The sequence below is a fragment of the Neoarius graeffei genome, chromosome 18 (genome assembly GCF_027579695.1).
Source record: "Neoarius graeffei isolate fNeoGra1 chromosome 18, fNeoGra1.pri, whole genome shotgun sequence".
NCBI lineage: Eukaryota > Metazoa > Chordata > Actinopteri > Siluriformes > Ariidae > Neoarius > Neoarius graeffei.
Window position 1 is genome coordinate 37,139,854 of NC_083586.1, and position 18,470 is coordinate 37,158,323.

Genomic DNA, 18,470 nt, shown 5'->3' on the forward strand with positions numbered 1-18,470 from the left:
ATATTGTTTATATCTGGTTTTTACTTGCATTTGTGGATGCAGTAATGAACTGTTTTCACAGACGATGGTTTTCTGAAGTGTTCCTGAGCCCATACAGTGATTTCCACTACAGACACGTGTCTGCTTTTAATGCAGTGTCTCCTGAGGGCCTGAAGATCACAGGCATCCAGTGTCAGTTTTCAATCTTGTCTCTTGTATATAGAGATTTCTCCAGATTCTCTGAATCTTTTAATGATCTTATGGACCATAGATGATGTGATCCCCAAATTCTTTGCAATTTTACATTGAGGAACGTGATTCTTAAATTGTTGCACTGTTTGCCCACGCAGTCTTTCACAGAGCGGTGAACCCCTCCCCATCTTTACTTCTGAGAGACTCCAACTCTCTGGGATGCTCTTTTTATACCCAATCAGGTTATTGATCTGTTGCCAATTAACCGAATTAGTTTTTCTTTTTTTTAGAATTACACAACTCTTTCATATTTTTTTGTTGCCCCTGTCCCAACTTTTCTGAAACATGTTGCTGACATCAAATTCACAATAAGCGAATATTTTTCCAAAAAACAATAACATTTCTTAGTTTCAACATTTGATATGCTGTCTTTGTACCATTTTCAATGAAATATAGGCTTTCCATGATTTCTAAATCTTCACATTCAATTTTTATTTATGTTTTACACAGTGTCTCAACTTTTTTGGAATTGGGGCTGTATTTATTTAAACAAACGGAGTGTTAAAGAACGAAATGGAAAGGATACAGAAGCTTCATAAGGACTTGCTGGTAAGCTCTGCAATACACTGTTCTTTGAGAAAAATCATACGGATTGCTTAAATAAACAAGCAAAAGCATTTGACAAAAGTTGTTTCTCGAATTTCTAGAGGAAATATTACTTGGATTTAAAGGATAAAATTGAGACATTTGAAATCAAGTTTGAAGAATATGATCATGAACATTTACAGTGACTGGTTTCGATGTTTTTATCTGTTGGTTTGCTTATAATTAGTCAAGTACATGGTACAATTATTAAATGTTAATAAAATAAATTAGGCAAAAAAAAAGTTATTTATATGAAATTTATACGAATCTACAGTCTGCATTTATTTCCTACCACCTCACTACACACTCCATATAAAATCTGTCTATGAAATAAACATTCCTGAGAAACTGGTACCAAATAATCCCATTTCTGACAGGATATACTGTAAGACATACAAGCCTGAAATAAAGACTCCAGAATAACTGAATATTAACCAAGTCCATCCTTTTAATGTGCAGCAAAAGCTCATTTTTACATGAGGGAGTTTCAAGCAAAATGCATAAAATACATGTTTATCAGCAGAACAAAACATTCCTGCCAAACAAAACTTTTAAAAACATCTCTCAAATCCTGCACTTGTACTATCGAACGATTATTTATAAAATCAAACGAGTTGAAACGTTGAACTTGAAGGTAACAGAAAAGCATCACATGGACAGATCACTTCACAGCACTGACCTGCACCAGAAGAGCTTCCACAGCAACGACCAATTTTAAAAGCAAGAAGGTCCGGGTTCGAGCCCCGTGGCTGGCGAGGGCCTTTTTGTGCGGAGTTTGCATGTTCTCCCCGTGTCCGTGTGGGTTTCCTCCGGGTGCTCCGGTTTCCCCCACAGTCCAAAGACATGCAGGTTAGGTTAACTGGTGACTCTAAATTGACCGTAGGTGTGAATGTGAGTGTGAATGGTTGTCTGTGTCTATGTGTCAGCCCTGTGATGACCTGGCGACTTGTCCAGGGTGTACCCCGCCTTTCGCCCGTAGTCAGCTGGGATAGGCTCCAGCTTGCCTGCGACCCTGTAGAAGGATAAAGCGGCTAGAGATAATGAGATGAGATGAGATGAGATTAAAGCGAAACTTGGTTTGCATTGTGGCCTGTGGTGTTGTGCTATTTAGCCAAGCAGCCTTTGTGTCACACGTACACTCAAGCACAGACTTCAGCACACAGTCAAATTTAACCTCTGCATTTAACCCATCTGAAGCAGTGAACACACACATGCACACACAAGTGAGCAATGAGCGCACACATACCCAGAGCAGTGGGCAGCTACAGTATGCTACAGCATCCGGGGAGCAGTTAGGGGTTAGATGCCTTGCTCAAGGGCACTTCAGTCCAACCTCAGGCCATGGCTGCCCCATGTTAACCAAACCGCATGTCTTTGGACTGTGCAGGAAACCCACGCAGACACGGGGAGAACATGCAAACTCCACACAGAAAGGCCCTCGTTGGCTGCTGGGCTCAAACCCAGAACCTTCGTGCTGTGAGGCGACAGTGCTAACCACTACACCACTGTGCTGTTATTTTCTCAATGGATCAATAATTAAAAAAACTTGAACCTGCCTTACCTCCTTCCACTGTGTAGAGAAAGTTGAAATTGCAAGTTCAAGTATTAATAGTACACCATGTGTTTCATTTTTTAATATGAACACGTGACTTGTTTTAAAGGTGCACAAAGTGCAGGGTTTGAGACAAAATACCTAGGTAACACTGGGCACTGGTAAGTGCTAGAACAGGATGGGTCAATTCAAATACAGTTAAAAACAAACAAAAAAGACAACATCCCACACATGCATATATTAGAAATTCTTCTTAAACAAAAATATCTAAAAAGCCTCTTTTAGAAATCTACAAAAAAAAAAAAAAAAAAAAAGTAAGTATGTTAGTGACACCACTAACTAGTTGGCTCTGTATAAAACGGAGTGCAAAGCATTATGGTTCCTAATATACCAATTAAGTTCATTGGCTTTTGACCTTGATGATGCTTAAAATCAAAAGAAAATGAAAAAATGAATTATTCAGTAATGACAAAAGTAACTTAAGTGCTATGGCTTAACTCCACATTGGAAAAAAGTTACCAAACCATGTTTAAAAAAAAAAAATTAAATGGCATAACTCACACCAATCACCATAGTTATTAAAATACACACAAAAGAAAAAAAAAGTTAAAAAGAAGTGTATATCACGGGTAAATTCAGGAGCAAGATCAGTGTAATTCTCCTATTTTATATTAAACTTTGGTCAAATATCTGTCACAGTTCGCATTTTGTACAATTTTTTTTACCTTGCGCAATACCAGAAAAATTCAGTTGAAATCGAGCCATTTGAGGCAAATTGGTCCGCCTCTGAAAAAACTTGGCATTTGGATTTCCCGGCAAACATTGATTTTCATTACGTCGCGTGCGGGACGCCTCCCTCTGAATCCTACGTCAGCGCTGGTTTGTTTATGAGAAAACGACCTGGTGGTTTTCTGCAAATTTCTTCAACGTTATCACATAATTATTAAAATGGTTAACAGATGTATCATAGGACGGTGTAGCAACACCAATCTTGATGGGATTAGTACTCATCGTTTCCCACATTGCGCTCAGGTGACAATTCCATATTTCAATGCAAAATCGCTCGCTGCTAAACTTGGTCTACACAGGCTGTGCACTGAAACCGTGCAAAGCTCTCGCAGCCTGCTGGCGCTTCCGCACGTGACGTCACGAACCTGGCTCCAGACTCCCTTGGGATTTTTCCAGACGCGTTTTGTTATTTTATTTTTTTCTGCTGTAGTCAGATGGCCTTGTGCAAAATTACCCTTCTGGATGAGTGTGTAAAGGGACATTCTTTCATATTAAAAAAAAAACAACCCCGAATTTGGTCCAGGATATGCACTTGAACACTTTACTGAAGAACAGTACTCAGAGCTGAATAAAACACTTTATGACAACTGATAAACCTACATTATAACTGTCATGAAGACTGCTTTTGTCAGTTTTGATGTTATGTCAAGTTGACCACACACACACACACATTTTATATATATATATATATATATATATATATATATATATATATATATATCACTTTCTCTGAACAGTTACACTTGAGCATTATGATAGCAGACTTTGTACATTTTTGGTCTCCCCAATTTGTCACCTGTCAATTTCCATCCCCCATCCAGCTCTCCAACTGGGAGGATGAAGGCCAAAACGTGCTTCCTTGAGACATGTGATGCTAGCTAAACTTTTCAAGCACCTCCTCAAACTGCCTCAAAGGGCAGGGTAACACTCAGAGGAAAGCGCCATCTGCCCTCTTCCACATACAGTGCCTTGCAAAAGTATTTTGTCGCATTACAAGCTGAAATTAAAATGGATTTCTGGAGGGTTAGCACCATTTGATTTACACAACATGCTTGCCATTTTAAAGGTGCACATTGTTTTTTTTTTTTTATTATTGTGACACAAACAATAATTAAGATGAAAAAACAGAAATCTGGAGTGTGCATAGGTGTTCACCCTCTTTCATATGAAACCCCTAAGTAAGAGCTGGTCCAACCAATTCACTTCATAAGTCACATAATTAGTTGATTAAGATCCACCTGTGTGCAATCAAAGTGTCACATGATCTGTCACATGATGTCTGTATAAATCAACCTGTTCTGGAAGGACCCTGACTCTGCAACACTACTAAGCAAGCGACATGAAAACCAAGGAGCCTCCAAACAGGTCAGAGACAAAGTTGTGGAGAAGTATAGATCAGCGTTGGGTTATTAAAAAAAAAAAAAAAAAAAAAAAAAAAAATATATATATATATATATATATATATATATATATATATATATATATATATATATATATATATATATATATATATATATATATATATATATATAAAATATACCAAACTTTGAATATCCCACGGAGCACCATTAAATCCATTATAGCAAAATGGAGAGAATATGGCACCACAACAAACCGGACCAGAGAAGGCCTCCCACCAAAACTCACAGACAGAGCAAGGAGGGCATTAATCAGAGATGCAACAAAGACACCAAAGATAACACTGAAGGAGCTGCAAAGATCCACAGTGGAGATGGGAGTATCTGTCCATCGGACCACTTTAAGCCGTACACTCCACAGAGTGGGATTTTATGGAAGAGTGGCCAGAAAAAAAAAGTAATTGCTTAAGAAAACACATTTGGAGTTTGTCCAACAGCATGTGGCAGACTCCCCAAACACATGGAAGAAGATTCTCTGGTCAAATGAGACTAAAATGTATCTTTTTGGCCATCATGGGAAATGCCATGTGTGGCGCAAACCCAACACCCTGAGAACACCATTCCTACAGTGAAGCATGGTGGTGGCAGTATCATGCTGTGGGGATGTTTTTTATCTGCAGGGACAGCAAAGCTGGTCAGGACTGAAGGAAAGATGGATGGCACTAAATACAGGGCAATTCTGGAGGAAAACCTATTTGAATCAGCCAGAGGTTTGAGGCTGGGACGAAGGTTCACGTTCCAGCAGGACAATGACCCTAAACATACTGCTAAAGCTACACTGGAGTGGTTTAAAGGGAAACATTTAAATGTCTTGGAATGGCCTAGTCAAAGCCCAGACCTCAATCCAATTGAGAATCTGTGGCTTAACTTGAAGATTGCTGTACACCAACACAACCCATCTAACTTGAAGGAGTTGGAGCAGTTTTGCCTTGAGGAATGGGCAAAAATCCCAGTGGCTAGATGTGCTAAGCTAATAGAGACATACCCCAAGAGACTTGCAGTTGTAATTGTAGCAAAAGGTGGCTCTACGAAGTATTGACTTTGGGGGGTGAACACCTATGCACAATCCAGATTTCTGTTTTTTCATCTTAATTCTTGTTTGTGTCACAATCAAACAACAATGTGCACCTCTGAAGTGGTCGACATGTTGTGTAAATCAAATGGTGCTAACCCTCCAAAAATCCATTTTAATTCCAGCTTGTAATGCGACAAAACAGGACAAACACCAAGGGGGATGAATACTTTTGCAAGACATTGTACATGAGCTCAGACACCCACGACTGGCTAGTGCTGCTGTGATTGACCGAGAAGAGAGAGTGTGTCTAAGATTCATCCCTCCCACCCACAGAGTAAGGCTTCCAATTTTCTTACAGAATGCAATCTTGTGTCACTGAACAGCTGTTAAGTCACATGACCTGAACACCGACAACCAGCAACTGATACCTAGTGCAATTATCATTTATAAAACGTCAATGTCGGTTTATATCAGTTTTCGCAAAGTGCTTATGTAAGCGTTATGTAATCCTTTGTACGTACATAACCGAATTTACTAGAAAATTCATTTTTCATTGATCTTTCTTTACACATTTGTATTAGTACTTGTAACTTTGAACCGGAAAGCACAGAACTGTAACCATACAGCAGATTTTACGCATGGTTTTGATTCAAAATAAAACATGCAAATTTACATTAGATAATTTATCACAAAGAAGATAACTTTTTTTTTTTTTTTTTAATTCCATGGAAGCCTAGTTCATAGTTGGCCAACAACCCAGGAGATAATTGACCAATTAATTATCACTCTCAATCCAGGTTCACCAGGAACAAAACAAACATGACCTCTAGCTATATGATGCAGATGACGCAACTAACATTAGATTATTTTATTACACAATTATTCAAACGTCATTTTCGCAAACTATGTTGCTGCTCTCAATATTCTCAGCATTAAAAGTGATGTATGTGCACAGTACATTATGGGAAAACACAGTCCCTAGGTCAGAAACATCACCGTAGAACAAAAATTCAAACATAACGACTATCAAGAAGTTTTGTTCGAACAGATTTTCTGGATTTTAGTGTTTAAAAAAAAAACAAAAAAAAAAAACAACAAACCAGGCACCCATACACCATTTAACATCCTATTAGGAACGCCAAAAAAAAAAAAAAAAAAAAAAAAAAAAAAGTGTTTGGACCAAGTCTCGGATTTTTCTACCTTGGGATCCACAGTATTTTGGGTTGGGTGTCTCACAGTAACGCACAGTTTTGTTCAACAACCTTACAGAACCTTATGAAGGTAAAATCATATACAGTCCTCATAGCACATGCCATGATTTGTACCCGAGGGCTCCCATATCATGCACCATTCCTCAGAGGTATTATGGAAAAATAGTATTGGCACTTTCTAATGCAGGATAACAACAATGAAGATGTGATCCAAAATTAATGTGGCTCAATTAAAATGGTTCGAATTTTAAAACACCTGCCTTGCAAAAAACAAACAAACAAACAAACAAACAAACAAACAAACAAACAAACAAACAAACAAACAAAAACCCCACCAAGGTACATGTGGTAAAGGTCATCTACATAAAGATCATCAAGGAGGAGCTACAGCAACCAACTTGGGTCAGATGAAGGCTGTCAGTCTTTTTCTTCATGAATACAATGAGTACAGTGATGTGCACCATCAGAAATCAATGGGTTTTTTTTTGTTCATAGAAATCGTTTCAGTTGCCAACTCAAGTGGTGGTAACCAGGTACCAAAAGTTAAAAAAAAACACACTTTCTTCCTCGTTACTGGTCAGATAGAGATGATACAGTGGTCTGATATTCCCTGGAGAGTGAAGTTGTAAGCTTAGCAGCTACAGCTGGAATGTCCAGTACGGAACAGCATGATGGTGACTGGACCCTAGAGGACGTACCTAAAATCCTACGTTCTTCTCTCATTATTCAACATCGAAGACGATTCAAGAGGTCTACTTGTAACCTGTTCAAAGGGATAACGGGGGGAAAAAATTAAGTTTGTTCAAAAATTACCAAGATTTTAAAATCATAGCAGCCTTTCAAATCAAAGAATGAGAAAGCAGTGCTTGAGAAGAATAATGTGGCGATGTAAAGCAGTCAGGAGGTGAAGGGGGTGGGGGAGTAGGGTATGCATTCTAAAACAAATCTGGAGAACTTTCATGCTCATGTTTTGGACAAAAACAATCAGCAATACAAGGATTCAAGACACTAGAAGCCACAGTGTGTGACGGAGATCAATTCTGTCGTCTGAAATTAATAAATGAAACGTTCAAACCTTTACATAGTATGCATTTAATGCGGTTTTGGAAACGGGACAGCAGAAATCGTAACTGGGTCATTATCCGACCTCCGACTACTCACGTTACAAAGTGAATCATTGATGCCTCGGTGTTCATCTTTAACAACAAGCTAACTAACAGTGATGCACAGTACCAGTCAAAAGTTTGAACACTAATTCAATCGGGTTTTTTTTTTTAAATTACCAAAGAAAAAAAAAAAAAAAACAAACAAACAAAAAAAAAAAACACCACACCCCACAAGAGTGCTCTGAGAGCACAATATCCCCCGCTGGCAACTACATCTATGCTATAAAGTGCTTAATACACCCTCATGAAATTGTCAAAGTACAAGTTTGGTAATCAAGGGCCATAGTCATAGAGAATTGATATCTGAATAGTTGAAGTAATTTTATTTTATATATAAATAAAAAACCCCGATTCCAAAAAAGTTGGTACAAAGTACAAATTGTACATAAAAACAGAATGCATTGATGTGGAAGTTTCAAAATTCCATATATTTTATTCAGAATAGAACATAGATGACATATCAAATGTTTAAACTGAGAAAATGTATCATTTAAAGAGAAAAATTAGGTGATTTTAAATTTCATGACAACACATCTCAAAGTTGGGACAAGGCCATGTTTACCACTGTGAGACATCCCCTTTTCTCTTTACAACAGTCTGTAAACGTCTGGGGACTGAGGAGACAAGTTGCTCAAGTTTAGGGATAGGAATGTTAACCCATTCTTGTCTAATGTAGGATTCTAGTTGCTCAACTGTCTTAGGTCTTTTTTGTCGTATCTTCCGTTTTATGTTGCGCCAAATGTTTTCTATGGGTGAAAGATCTGGACTGCAGGCTGGCCAGTTCAGTACCCGGACCCTTCTTCTACGCAGCCATGATGCTGTAATTGATGCAGTATGTGGTTTGGCATTGTCATGTTGGAAAATGCAAGGTCTTCCCTGAAAGAGACGTCGTCTGGATGGGAGCATATGTTGCTCTAGAACCTGGATATACCTTTCAGCATTGATGGTGTCTTTCCAGATGTGTAAGCTGCCCATGCCACACGCACTAATGCAACCCCATACCATCAGAGATGCAGGCTTCTGAACTGAGCGCTGATAACAACTTGGGTCGTCCTTCTCCTCTTTAGTCCGAATGACACGGCGTCCCTGATTTCCATAAAGAACTTCAAATTTTGATTCGTCTGACCACAGAACAGTTTTCCACTTTGCCACAGTCCATTTTAAAAGAGCCTTGGCCCAGAGAAGACGTCTGCGCTTCTGGATCATGTTTAGATACGGCTTCTTCTTGAACTATAGAGTTTTAGCTGGCAACGGCGGATGGCATGGTGAATTGTGTTCACAGATAATGCTCTCTGGAAATATTCCTGAGCCCATTTTGTGATTTCCAATACAGAAGCATGCCTGTATGTGATGCAGTACCGTCTAAGGGCCCGAAGATCACGGGCACCCAGTATGGTTTTCCGGCCTTGACCCTTACGCACAGAGATTCTTCCAGATTCTCTGAATCTTTTGATGATATTATGCACTGTAGATGATGATATGTTCAAACTCTTTGCAATTTTACACTGTCGAACTCCTTTCTGATATTGCTCCACTATTTGTCGGTGCAGAATTAGGGGGATTGGTGATCCTCTTCCCATCTTTACTTCTGAGAGCCGCTGCCACTCCAAGATGCTCTTTTTATACCCAGTCATGTTAATGACCTATTGCCAATTGACCTAATGAGTTGCAATTTGGTCCTCCAGCTGTTCCTTTTTTGTACCTTTAACTTTTACAGCCTCTTATTGCCCCTGTCCCAACTTTTCTGAGATGTGTTGCTGTCATGAAATTTCAAATGAGCCAATATTTGGCATGAAATTTCAAAATGTCTCATTTTCGACATTTGATATGCTGCCTATGTTCTATTGATATGTTATCTATGCCCACTCCTTTTCAGACACCTAAACTCAAAACTGCTTAGTGCGTCCTTGGTTGTATTTTTGTTTTGTTTGATTTTGATATTATTATTACCTATATTATTTATGGTTTATTTTCTAATTTAGTGGCTTTTTGTGTTGTTTCAAATGCTGTTTTGCTTTTCTTGTTTTCTGCTTATTTATTCATTGTTTGTTTACATGTTCGAAATAAACTATCATCATCATCATGGAATCAATTTTGTGCCAAAATGTTCATACAATACTTTTGAAATATCAAACAAAAACGGCAAATCAAAATACAAAAAAAGAAAAAAGTCAATTTTTTTAGACTGGCAAACAAATTATTCGTGTAATCGTGCAAAATATCAGTCTATTACTCTTCGGAAACCTTTTATTTTTGTTCCGCGTCTTTCTCAGTTTTGTTTGACGTAATTTATTTTGGTTGCGATTCCAGCTTTCTCGTTTGCGCTCCCTGACTTTCTGCTTGCAGTTTTGGCACAAACTTCCCGTGTGGGCGGGCTGTCCAGGAATGCATTCCCATTGGCTAACTTGTGTTTGACTGACAGCTACGCTCAGCCATTCCCTACTCGGATTCTGGCGGACTGTTTGGCGAGTGACCGATCCATTGACGGTAAACAAGGATCGAGTGGACTTCAGTGGCGACTATGATATTGAATTAATTCAACAAAGTGTAAATTCGATATCATAGTCGCCACTGAAGTCCACTCGATCCTTGTTTACCGTCAATGGATCGGCCACTCAAACAGTCCGCCAGAATCAGAGTAGGGAATGGCTGAGCGTAGCTGTCAGTCAAACACAAGTTAGCCAATGGGAATGCGTTCCTGGACAGCCCACCCACACGTGAAGTTTGTGCCAAAACTGCAAGCAAAAAGTCAGGGAGCGCAAACGAGAAAGCTGGAATCGCAACCAAAATAAATTACGTCAAACAAAACAGACGCGGAACAAAAATAAAAGGTTTCTGAAGAGTAATAGACTGATATTTTGCACGATTACATGAATAATTTGTTTGCCAGTCTAAAAAAATTGACTTTTTTCTTTTTTTGTATTTTGATTTGTCGTTTTTGTTTGATATTTCAAAAGTATTGTATGAACATTTTGGCACAAAATTGATTCCATACATCATCAAAATGCGACTGAATTGAACAAAATTACAATATGCGTATTACCGATATATAACAAAGAATCCTGTCAAGTTTCATGAAATTCCTCCAAAAATTGTGAGAGAAGTTGATTTCAGAAGGTGAGTACCCTTCCTGGGACGGACAGATGGACATCGCCACAACATAATCCCCCTTCGGGTCTTTTGTCCAGCGGGGGATTTAAAAACAAACAAACAAACAAACAAACAAACAAACAAACAAACAAACAAACAAACAAACAAACCCACAACACTTCATGTCTTGAAGTAATGATGGATGTCGTTTCTCTTTATTTAGTTAAGTGGTTCTTGACATAATATGGATTGTGGAATAGGCCTATTTACTGTATGTTTATTATTTACTATTTGACCTCAAAATCACATTAAGAAAGCAAGAAATTGCACTAATTAACTTTTAACAAGGCACCTGTTAATTGAAAAGCGTTCCAGGCGACGACCTCATGACGCTGGTTAAGATAACGCCAATAGTGTGTAAAGCGTCAAGGTAAACGCTGGCGACTTTGAAGAATCTAAAATATGAAACTAACACTTTTTTTTGTTTACCACATATATGCTCCATGTTATTTCATAGTTTTGATATCTTCAATATTATTCTCCAATTAGGAAAGTAGTCAAAATACAGGAAAACCTTTGAATGAGTAGGGGTGTACAAACTTTTGACTGGTATTGGATTTTCACCTCTTCAAAATAGTGAACTGTAACATCAGTATTACAGCTTTAACAATCCAATATATTTGTATGTTGATTAATCTCATGCAAATACTTGCACCAGACAGCTCAACTGGTTTAAAAGCAAGTGTGCACTACTTTGGTTACTGCTGATGCCGTGAGCAGGCGTGTTGATTTGATGTTCACGAGAGAGACCTTACCAAATTTGAGTGTTTTCCTACTCGGAGGTCGGAAATTCTGAGTTATGAGCTTTTGTCAAAAGGCAGCATAAAACACACGCATGCATACACCAAGGATCGATCACTCTCGGTGTCAAACACACACTGACCTGCAATGTACTTTGCTCCAATTAACATAAACATGCTACCCAGAATGTAAAAGCCCAGGGGAAGACTAGTGAAGATACTCCTTTCTGCTGGAGATTGTCCAAAACCCAGGTCCAATTCATGCAACATGAGAGAGCGAGCAAGAGAGACAGAGAGAGAGAGAGAGAGACACACACACACACGTGAGCAATCAGAGGTGGACAGTAACGAAGTACATTTACTTGAGTACGGTACTTAAGTACACATCTGTACTTTGAGTATTATTTTTTTCGGAAACTTATGACTAACTTCGGCGGCACGGTGGTGTAGTGGTTAGCGCTGTCGCCTCACAGCAAGAAGGTCCTGGGTTCGAGCCCCGGGGCCAGCGAGGGCCTTTCTGTGTGGAGTTTGCATGTTCTCCCCGTGTCCGCGTGGGTTTCCTCCGGGTGCTCCGGTTTACCCCACAGTCCAAAGACATGCAGGTTAGGTTAACTGGTGACTCTAAATTGACCGTAGGTGTGAATGTGAGTGTGAATGGTTGTCTGTGTCTATGTGTCGGCCCTGTGATGACCTGGCGACTTGTCCAGGGTGTACCCCGCCTTTCACCCGTAGTCAGCTGGGATAGGCTCCAGCTTGCCTGCGACCCTGTAGAAGGATAAAGCGGCTACAGATGAGATGAGATGACTAACTTCACTACATTTGAAAGACAAAAATATCATACTTTTCACTCCACTACATTTCTGTCAAGGTCCTCGTTACTATGAAGCGGCTTTGAAAGTGGATGTTTTTTCTTTTCTTTTCTAAAACGTGATTGGTTTTTTCGCAGGTGACACTGAGACAGCCGATCAGTAATCACTAGGGTCACGTCACATCCATAGACTGAATAAAATCAAGTTCAGTGATTTCTCAGCAGCGTTATTTAACACGATCAGTTGATGGCAGAATGGAAGGAGGCGGTTCTTCTGGTGAATGCATGCACTCATGGCCCATGAACCCATGTTTCAGTTTTCTGAAAGGAATAAAGAGTCGTTTCATTTTAAACATTTGCTTTGTTTGCCGAAAACGAACCACATCACGGCCTACTAAAACTCGCCGTCCAACCTGCAGAAACATATCGAGGGATATAAATGTTTTATTCCAAGAGAAAGCTTGCAATGAAGTTGCTTTTAGAGCTAGCGATAACGCTGCAATAGCTATGCAGTCTGGTTAGCCAAATGACTTTCTATGGATTTGCCCAACGAGCTGCCATCGCCTTGTCCACGGCTAACGTTTACACATAGCTAGTTAACTTGGACACTGTTAGTTAGCATGTAAAAACGGAGTTACGCTAACATGAATAACGTTAACTTATCTGAAGTCCTTTCAGAAATATATGTTTTAGCATAATCTTGCCAAATAAACAGAATGTAGAAATTTTTCTTTTCTAGTAGCGTTAGCCATCCAATATGATTTCAAGTTTGAAAAGCGTTTGCTAGCATGTCAGGTGGGGCGTCACTGACTAGCTAGCTTAACGTTAAACCACCATGACGGCACAGCACGCGTTCATTTTGTGAATTCATATTTCTGTCTTCAATAACAATATTCAGTTTTGTAAGTGTTGTGGCAATAATACAACGATGCGTTGACAGAAAATGTACTTTTAATACTTAAGTATTTTTAAAAGCAAGTACTTCAGTACTTTAACTTAAGTAAAAATTTGACTGGAGAACTTTCACTTGTATCGGAGTAACATTTGACCAGTGGGATCTGTACTTTGACTTAAGTAATGAAGTTGGGTACTCTGTCCACCTCTGTGAGCAACTACTGATTTGGTTACATCAAGCAGCATTTTTGAGATTTCTGCGTGCTCCTGATGTCTCAAGCACCTAATGCTAGGGTCTGACTGGAAGATTCTGAATGATGTTTACTGAAACATTTGCATTTTCACTGCAACTTGGGTGGTGTTTCTAAAATATACAAATTTGTTGCATCTCATTCGGATTTATTCATAGATAATAATAACAAAGGTAATGATTATACATACAGGATACTTTTTCGATGGAATCAAAATGTGTTCTATTCCCTTCTAGTGGGTTTCATTCTTTTGGTCTGATCGTGTGCAATATTGTGAGCATATCGCTTATCCTACGTGTATTACGTCGCTCTACCCAATGAAGAATAAGCATTGAATATGATTTACGATACTGCATGGTTGTCAAGACAACATGACGTCACACGTCAGAGACTTCTGTGCTAGCGAGCGACTCTGACAATTTGTAAACAAATATAGCCGTCAGGTTTGCTTTGTTAAATACAGAAGATTTTAAAAGAGAAAGATGCGTTGAACACCTGAAAGGAACGTGTGTGTATAATGATAATATTGCCTGGCTTTTTTCGTGGTACATCAGATATATTCCATTCAGCTACTCGTCTTCGACTCGTACAATATCATGCTAGCTGAATAGAATATATCAGATATACCACGAGAAAAAGCAAGCCAATATTATTTAAATATTTAATTGCAGATACATCTTACCAGACACAAACATTTACCAAGTTTCTTGGGTATTACGATTAATAAAACACACCAACAGGAGACAAGGGACTTTAAAAGGACTGTAACTTCCCATGCAGGTTAGCTAAAACGTGTTTCTGTTTAGGTCCTGTTACAAGCTCGTCTACTTAATCTGTCACTGGGACACATTTCCTGTTTTTGGACGGTTTGAACATCCTACCATTCCCTCTCGGCCTGATTTGCTGGATGTTTAATAACACGGAGAATAAAAGTGGAGGCACAAACCTTTTCCGTTGCCATTTGGCTCAGTAGTTTCCCAGTTCATACTTCTCTCGACGGCCTTCTTCCAGCGAGCATAACGGAACTCACTCTCTATTTAGAAAGAGAAGTTGGGGAAAAAACCCACAGATTTCTCAAGTTGCAGAGTAAGACAATACTACACTATACTTTAATCTACACCGCAGTCTTTAACATTACACTAACAGTGTGGGAAATAAGGAATTTTAAGCAGACTGTCACCAGACAGATGAGTCTGAAATGTTGCCTGTCCGTCCACGTTTCAGTCTGTCCGAACGACGGGTGAAAGACCTGGAACAATGCGGCTGGGGGTCCGGGGTCCAACTTGGGGCCCTGGAAGCTGAAGAGCTTCAGATGCCTGGAGATGGCTTCTCCGCTATTTCCAGGCACATTTTTATATTCTTCAAAGGCCAAATTACACTCGACATTAGTTGCTAATTACACGACAAATTGAATATGATTTACAAGAAAATGTCAGAAGATTCAAGAAAAGCATGCTTAAAGTTCTACCCAAGAAAACTGTAGCACACACAGGTCAGTTCCAGGTCTAGAAAAAAGTATGGAGGGCCAAGGATGGTCCAGTTGGTTACAACTTACCGGTCCTCATATACAAGTACTATAATAACACTCATGAAACTTTATATCAATGACTATTTTTATACTACGTTTATAATAAGTCTATAAGAAATTTAGTAATTAACAATACAATTATTCTTACATAGAGTTAAAATGTTGAATACGAGATTCCAAGGGCGGCACGGTGGTGCAGTGGTTAGCGCTGTCTTATGAAACAGTCTTATGAATGTGTAAGTGCTCGCTCAGCGCTCCGACTCTGGTGTGACTGGGTAAGGGGACAAGTTTTATGTTTCATCTAATTTAGGGAATTTAAAAACTATATTATTATTTGGCAGTGGGCACATAGGAAAGTGTAAAGTTTGTCAATATATTGATCGTTCTTGTATGATCAAAACTCGAAGATATTTATCCAAATACATGACCTGCTCATTCTAAACCTGCCGAGCTTCACCCGAGAAGCTCTCGACCCCAGAGGGTTAAATTACGATGGAAAACCCACTTTGTCAGGGTCCAAAACCTGTAGCGGTCCATTTTCTTTTAACGTTAGTGGTAAACCTACCCAGCTGATAACAGCGTGGCGTGGTGTGATGCCAGAACGCACTCCTACTCGCTGATGAGAGGCGACTTGTCATTCATCGAGAGCGTCCGCGATCCGCCAATCACAGGCCGTGTTACGACATAACGTATTCGCCCAGTGTAACATTTGGAAGAAAATTAGATCCATATCTTTACAGTTTTTCATGGGCCAGCCGGTTTGATGCTTTTGAAGTACAGAGACACAAATGCAAAAATTACCGGTCAATATTCGCCGGTCCGGCCTTATTTCCCACACATAAGTTTAGTAAGGTTATGTCTAACCTGTAGGAATGATCATAAGATGAATCCAGAAACTAGATGTTATGCAAAAAGTTGATTTGTTTAGGCCAAGCAAAGATAAAGAAGACAAAAATATTTGAACATTTACATTAAAATGTGCTTTTGCTGGATCATTGCGAAGTGTTTACTTTTGGTTTGTTTCTTATTTGGTTTCACTCTGAAATGATATGAACTACCTGTTGTCTGAGCTACACTTTTGATTGTAGGCCTTCACAGATCGAATGATTAAACATTCTTCGTGCTGTTTACACGGCTGAAGCCGTCTTACCCTCCGGGTTGATCTGGGGTTCGAATTTCTCAGAGGTGACGTCAGTGAGGTCCTCAGGATTCAAACTCCACACTCTGACACCCTCAGCTGCTCCTGCTGCCATGGCTGCGCCAAGAGATGTCGTCTCTGGCATGGACGGTTTCACTGCGTGTGCATATACAGTACCGGTCAAGAGTTTGGACACTCCAACTCATTCATTGGATTTTCTGTATTTTGACTATTTTCAGTATTATTCTACAATGTAGAAGACATCAAAACTATGAAATAACATCTGGAATCATGTGGTAAACAAAAGTGTCAAGCAAGATGTGTTTCATATTTTAGATTCTTCAATGTAGCCAGCGTTTACCTTGATGACACTTTATACACTAACATTATCTCAAGCAGCTTCATGAGGTAGTCACCTGGAATGCTTTTCAAATAACAGGTGTGCTTCGTCAAACATTAATTAGTGCAATTTCTTGCCTTCTTAAATGTGATCAAACAGTAAATAATTGGGGGGAAACAAACAAACAAACAAAAACCCCACACCACAGTAAATGGCCCCGTTCCACAACTGTCAAACTCCTCCTCATGCCACAAGGCACATTGGGCTGTGCCATTCTCCATTTCAGTAGCCCTTGGCCTCTCACCTATTACATAGCTAGGGTTACAGTGAGGGGCTTGTCCTCTGCTAACCGCGAGAGTTTGACTCCCTACTCACATCCGTATTGCGGCATGCTTTACCAGATGGCAGTAGGTACCATTTTTATGATGGCCTTTGGTATGACCCAACTGCGAGTAGAACTCACAGTCTCCCGGTCGAGAGGCAGACGCACAAACCACTAGGCCAACTCTTGGTATACCACAACTGTAGTAATCCATATTACGTCAAGAACCACTCAACTATAACCTCAATACCAAAAAAGCTGGGACACTGTGTAAACTTTGAATAAAAACAGAATGCAATAATTTGCGAATGACAGAAATCCGATATTTAACTGAAAATAGAACAAAGACAACATATCAAATGTTGAAACAGAAATTTTATTATTTTTTGGAAAAACACCACCACACATACGCTCATTTTGAATTTGAGGTCAGCAACACATTTCAAAAAAGTTGGGATGTTTACCATTGTGCTGCATCACCTCTACTTTTAACAACACTCTGTAAATGTTTGGGAATGGAGAAGATCAATTGCTGTAGTTTTGAAAGAGAAATGTTGTCCCATTCTTGCCGGATATACAATTTCAGTTGCTCAACAGTTCAGGGTCTCCTTTGTCATATTTTGCGCTTCATAATGCACCAAATGTTTTAAATGAGAGACAGGTCTGGACTGCAGGCAGGCCAGTTTAGCACCTGGACTCTTAATAAAACTGCATGGCTCTGTAGTATGTGCAGAAATGCTCTTTTTATACCCAATCATGCTACTGACCTGTTGCCAATTAACCAAATTATGAATTTTTTTTTTAGCATTACACAACTCTTTCATTCTTTTGTTGCCCTGTCCCAACTTTTCTGAAACATGTTGCTGACATCAAATTCAAAATGAGCATAGATTTTTCAAAACACAAAGTTTCTCAGGTTCTTTGTACCATTTTCAATGACATACAGGGTTTCCATGATTTGCAAATCTTCACATTCTGTTTTTATTCATGTTTTACACAGTGCCCCAACTTTTTTGGAATCGGGATTGTAAGTAAAGAGAAGAGAAACGACAGTCTATCATTACTTTAAGACATGAAGTGTATTAATTAATAAAAACTATTGAATTAGAAGGTCTGTCCAAACTTCTGACCGGTACTATAGATGTATTTACTAAATTAAATTAAACTCTCTGTACTGAAGAAAAATCATGGAGGACTTCACTGGGATCAAAATATTATAGTTGCTAAGCAGGAAAATCTCTATGTAATTCTTTTCATTACTTGTCATACAATGTAGAATATTTGATTGGGTATTAATTTTTTCCTCATTTTATGTTTTATACGAACAAATGA

The 18,470-nt window shown here is 39.0% G+C and overlaps 1 protein-coding gene across 3 annotated transcripts in view; it reads right to left on the minus strand.

Annotated features, from left to right (window-relative positions):
- Positions 1-5,754: 5,754 nt before the first annotated feature.
- Positions 5,755-18,470, minus strand: part of gk (glycerol kinase) — a 75,591-nt gene continuing 62,875 nt past the window's right edge. For 2 of the 3 annotated variants that reach the window (XM_060899514.1, XM_060899513.1), the window contains 4 exons: positions 16,489-16,632; positions 14,757-14,843; positions 12,001-12,087; positions 5,755-7,564 (listed from right to left, as the gene is read on the minus strand). In XM_060899514.1, coding sequence (XP_060755497.1) covers positions 7,554-7,564; positions 12,001-12,087; positions 14,757-14,843; positions 16,489-16,632 — 329 coding nt within the window. In that variant the 3' untranslated portion in view covers positions 5,755-7,553. The remainder of the gene's footprint in view (positions 7,565-12,000; positions 12,088-14,756; positions 14,844-16,488; positions 16,633-18,470) is intronic. The other variant, XM_060899512.1, reaches the window with a different exon arrangement.